A 5,546-nucleotide genomic window follows, 5' to 3' on the forward strand; every position below is an offset into this window, starting at 1 on the left:
ATAGTATAACAGTATAGTAGTATAATAGAGTAATAGTGTAGTATAGTGTAGTAGTATAGTAGTATAATAGAGTAATAGTATAGTATAGTGTAATAGTATAATAGTATAGTAGTATAATAGAGTAATAGTATAGTATAGTGTAATAGTATAGTAGTATAATACAGTAATAGTATAGTATAGTGTAATAGTATAATAGTATAGTAGTATAATAGAGTAATAGTATAGTATAGTGTAAGTGTAATAGTATAGTAGTATAATAGAGTTATAGTATAGTGTAGTAGTATAGTAGTATAATAGAGTAATAGTATAGTAGTATAATAGAGTTATAGTATAGTGTAGTAGTATAATAGAGTAATAGTATAGTATAGTGTAATAGTATAGTAGTATAATACAGTAATAGTATAGTGTAATAGTGTAATAGTATAGTAGTATAATAGAGTTATAGTATAGTGTAGTAGTATAGTAGTATAATAGTGTAATAGTATAGTAGTATAATAGAGTTATAGTATAGTGTAGTAGTATAGTAGTATAATAGAGTAATAGTATAGTATAGTGTAATAGTGTAATAGTATAGTAGTATAATAGAGTAATAGTATAGTATAGTGTAATAGTGTAATAGTATAGTAGTATAATAGAGTAATAGTATAGTATAGTGTAATAGTATAGTAGTATAATACAGTAATAGTGTAGTATAGTGTAATAGTATAGTAGTATAATAGAGTAATAGTATAGTATAGTGTAGTAGTATAGTAGTATAATAGAGTAATAGTGTAGTATAGTGTAATAGTATAATAGTATAGTAGTATAATAGAGTAATAGTATAGTATAGTGTAATAGTATAATAGTATAGTAGTATAATAGAGTTATAGTATAGTGTAGTAGTATAATAGAGTAATAGTATAGTATAGTGTAATAGTATAGTAGTATAATACAGTAATAGTATAGTGTAATAGTGTAATAGTATAGTAGTATAATAGAGTTATAGTATAGTGTAGTAGTATAGTAGTATAATAGTGTAATAGTATAGTAGTATAATAGAGTTATAGTATAGTGTAGTAGTATAGTAGTATAATAGAGTAATAGTATAGTATAGTGTAATAGTGTAATAGTATAGTAGTATAATAGAGTAATAGTATAGTATAGTGTAATAGTGTAATAGTATAGTAGTATAATAGAGTAATAGTATAGTATAGTGTAATAGTATAGTAGTATAATACAGTAATAGTGTAGTATAGTGTAGTATAGTGTAATAGTATAGTAGTATAATAGAGTAATAGTATAGTATAGTGTAGTAGTATAGTAGTATAATAGAGTAATAGTGTAGTATAGTGTAATAGTATAATAGTATAGTAGTATAATAGAGTAATAGTATAGTGTAATAGTATAATAGTATAGTAGTATAATAGAGTAATAGTGTAGTATAGTGTAATAGTATAATAGTATAGTAGTATAATAGAGTAATAGTGTAGTATAGTGTAATAGTATAATAGTATAGTAGTATAATAGAGTAATAGTGTAGTATAGTGTAATAGTGTAGTAGTATAGTAGTATAATAGAGTAATAGTGTAGTATAGTGTAATAGTGTAGTAGTATAGTATAGTAGTATAGTATATTCTAATAGTATAGTAGTATAGTATAGTGTAATAGTATAATAGAGTAATAGTGTAGTATAGTGTAATAGTGCAGTAGTATAGTATAGTAGTATAGTATATTCTAATAGTATAGTAGTATAGTATAGTGTAATAGTATAGTAGTATAATAGAGTAATAGTGTAGTATAGTAGTATAGTGTAGTAGTATAATACAGTAATAGTGTAGTATAGTAGTATAGTGTAGTAGTACAGTAGTATAATAGAGTAATAGTGCAGTAGTATAGTATAGTGTAGTAATATAGTAGTATAGTAGAGTAATAGTGTAATAGTATAGTATATTGTAATAGTATAATAGAGTAATTGAGTAATATAGTAAAAGCAGTGTTTGACTGTAACATGGAAACAAGCAGCAACAGATTCAGACTCTCAGTATTTTCAGCATCTCGTGTTCGAGCTGTTAAAACCTAAAGATTTATATTTGAAATGAGTTTTAACTTTAATCAGAAGGTTTGAAGAACAGTTACCTTCTTAAATTTGTTACATTATTTTTAAAATAAATCCATCAACAAACTGATCACAGTAATCTGAATCTGAATCAGCAGCTGTTTGTGGTTTGGACCAATCGTGGTGTTTGGTGTGACGACAACTGACAACAAACACAATGCCATAAACTGTTCCCAACTGTTACCAAACGTTCCCAAATGTTCCCAAATGTTCCCAGATGTTCCCAGATGAGGTTTGATTCAGTGAGTCAGGAGACATAATCTGCCTCAAACATCCAACTAGATTTATTTTAATAACATTATTGATGATTTTATTTGCTGCTGATGTTGAGCTGAAAGTTTATTTAATAGAACGTTGAGTCCTCATGGTTCTCATGTTCAGCTGAACTCTAGTTGCAGGAAGTCGTTCCGTACGACTCTTCACTGGCAGCAGTTTAAATAAATCCCATTATTTTACATTAAACATCTCTTCTCCAGCAGAGCCCACCAGTGTGTCCGCCGTGTCTCTGGGTCAACGCCTTCCCTTCCCAGCGTTCCCTCTGAGGGCCTCCCTGCCCCCCCTGGCCCCCGTCCAGGCCGCCGCCCCCCCCGCTGAATACCACTCGGACTCCGCCGAGTCTCTGGAGGAGATCCCGGTGGCGTTGGCCAAACTGGGCTCCTCCTCTTCTGCCGGAGACGCCTCCTCGTCCTCCCGCAGAGCCGTGGCAGCGCTCCCCCCGCCGTCCCCCCAGCCCAGGACTAACAGGAAGGCCGCCTCCGCCCGCAGCAATAAGAGCGCGGCGGAGCTGAGGTTCGAGATGGCGTCCGCCCAGCCGCCGCCGATGTTCGTCAGCCGGGCCAGCAGAGAGGCGGCGGAGACCCGGGAGGAAGGCCTGAGCCTGGGCAGGAGGCAGACCGGCTCCAGGCCGGGGTCCAGATCCGGGTCCAGGCCGGGGTCCAGATCCGGGTCCAGGCCGGGGTCCCGGGCGTCGCTGGGCTCGGCGTCCTGGATGGAGCGGTGACCGCTGCTCTCTCGAACTGTTTTGTATCTGTGAATATTTATTGGTTTTGATGATTTTTTATTTTTGAACGAGCTGCAGCACAATCTTTCTACGTATCAGCGTCTTTGTACCGGGAGGGAAGCAGAAGGAGCTTTGTTGAGACACCGTCGCTCCCCGCCATCGCTGTCGGCTCCTCTGCTGCGTCTCTCGCTGGTCTCCATGGTAACCTGGGGCCAGAAGGGTTTACATCACTTCCTGTCCGTTCCACCAGTCTGTCACAACAACAACAACCAAAACACTACAGTACCCCGATGCTAATGCTAATGCTAATGCTAACTCCCAGCATGCATTCCTGTCCAGTGGAACTCCAGAACGGCCAAAACTGAATAAATAAATAAAATCACTGAGTCCAGTATTGATCATTAATGAGTCTATAAACAGTTCATAATAATCTATGATGCAGCAGATATTAGTGTTATTAATATATTAATCAATAACTAAAGTGTTTACAAACAGATAATCAATGACAAATAAAACAACTGTAATAAAATAAAATGTTAAAATAAATACTGAACATTAATAAACACTGAAAACGTCCAAATATAAGTTATTACTGTTTATTAACTGATTATTAATGATCAATCTGCACTAAACCTATTGATCGATTGGTTTATAAACCAACAGAAAACTCAAAGAGATTCAGTTCACTATAACATACAACCTTCATCATCATCATCATCATCATCATCATCATCATTTCACTGAAGTGTCTCCTGCTGGATGTTTGTGACTTTTTCACCTGTCAGCTGATTTTATCTGTTTATCAATAAATGATGAAAACTGATCAGTTTGTAGTCGTTTTGTTATATCTGAATGAAAACACACTCCTACACACACACACACACACACACACACACACACTCCTACACACACACACACACACACACACACACACACTCCTACACACACACACACTCACACACACACACACACACACTCCTACACACACACACACACACACACACACACTCCTATACACTCCTACACACACACACACACACACTCCTACACACACACACACACACACACACACTCACACACACACACAGACAGTTGAGTCGTGCAGCAGCGTCTCATCTGCTCGTTCAGACTCGTTCACACAGACACAAACTCGTGATGTCACACCGAAAACCATCAATCACATTTATCTGCTGCCATCAGAGCGTCTGATGATCAGTCTGATAACGTGTGTGTGTGTGTGTGTGTGTGTGTGTGTGTGTGTGTGTGTGTGTGTGTCATCATCCTTCCGCAATGTGAGGAGGGGTTGCCCCGGCAACAAGGCACGACAACATCATAACAATGTCAATCAAAAGGAGCGGCAATGAGAAGTATCTGACACACACACTCACACACACACACTCACACACACACTCACACACACATACACACTCACACACACTCACACACACACACACTCACACACACACACACACACACACACACACTCACACACACTCACACACACATACACACTCACACACACACACACACACTCAGGTTTGCGTCGAGCTTCACGGGTTTAATAAAACGAACTTTCTTTTTTCCTGTGACATCACAGTACCGCACTGCCGTTAAAGTTGATTTAGTTGCTAAGTAACCGTCATTAGTTGTAAATTTGCAAAAATAAATCAGACTTAACAATCCTTCATCAGCCAATCAGGTTGCTTCAGCTGATCTTCATTTACAGGAAACTACACCTGAAAACTGCTGCAAATGAACAACTGTGCACCAAATATAATGAACGCTCACCGACCAACTAAACCAACGTAACACTCTCTTCTGTTTTCTTCTTATAATTTCTGTAAAAATAAACCGTTAAGTTCGTGTAAATCACTGAATATTTCCGTGGAGTCAGCGTGAACTGAAGGAGCTGCACAGTGAAGCCTTACTGCTCTGCTGAATGTTTCAACATATTTCTCATGAAACTCCTTCTGGTGCCTCCGTCAGTCACGTGACCTTCACCCCGCAGGCGGTAGCGGTCCCTGGAGGTCTGCCACCCTGAACAACACGTTAAAGAAGCATGATGTCATAGTGACAGCTGCTTCCTGCCGAAACAACCGCTGACAGGAGGTCACATCCTGCTGCGTCCTCAGAGAGCGCGTGGGCCGGCTCAGTTCATTATTTTCAACAGTAACAACATAAACAGAGCGGTCAGTTTGAATCCTCTCATCTGTCGTCATGGAGACGGGGCTGGACAGAGACACCAGGACTGTTTGTTCTCTGAAGGAGAGAGTTTTTACCTCACAGAGAGTCTGATGCGTCCTGAACACCTGAATATTTATTCTGGACCTTTAAAGCAAAAACTGCATTTAAAAGTCTGTGTGAAGCTTCTATTCAGCTTCATCAGTCTGAGTTAGTCACATCAAGTGGATATCTGACACATTTACAGTCTTTTTAGCATCAAATTCCCTC

The 5,546-nt window shown here is 37.7% G+C and overlaps 1 protein-coding gene across 2 annotated transcripts in view; it reads left to right on the top strand.

Moving 5' to 3' along the window:
• LOC122987139 (palmitoyltransferase ZDHHC1-like) overlaps positions 1-3,918 on the top strand; it is a 25,838-nt gene extending 21,920 nt beyond the window's left edge. The window contains exon 11 of one of the 2 annotated variants that reach the window (XM_044358834.1): positions 2,572-3,918. In XM_044358834.1, the coding sequence (XP_044214769.1) occupies positions 2,572-3,095 (524 nt within the window). In that variant the 3' untranslated portion in view covers positions 3,096-3,918. The remainder of the gene's footprint in view (positions 1-2,571) is intronic. The other variant, XM_044358843.1, reaches the window with a different exon arrangement.
• Positions 3,919-5,546: the final 1,628 nt, after the last annotated feature.

This window comes from Thunnus albacares, chromosome 1 (genome assembly GCF_914725855.1).
Source record: "Thunnus albacares chromosome 1, fThuAlb1.1, whole genome shotgun sequence".
Classification (NCBI taxonomy): Eukaryota; Metazoa; Chordata; class Actinopteri; order Scombriformes; family Scombridae; genus Thunnus; species Thunnus albacares.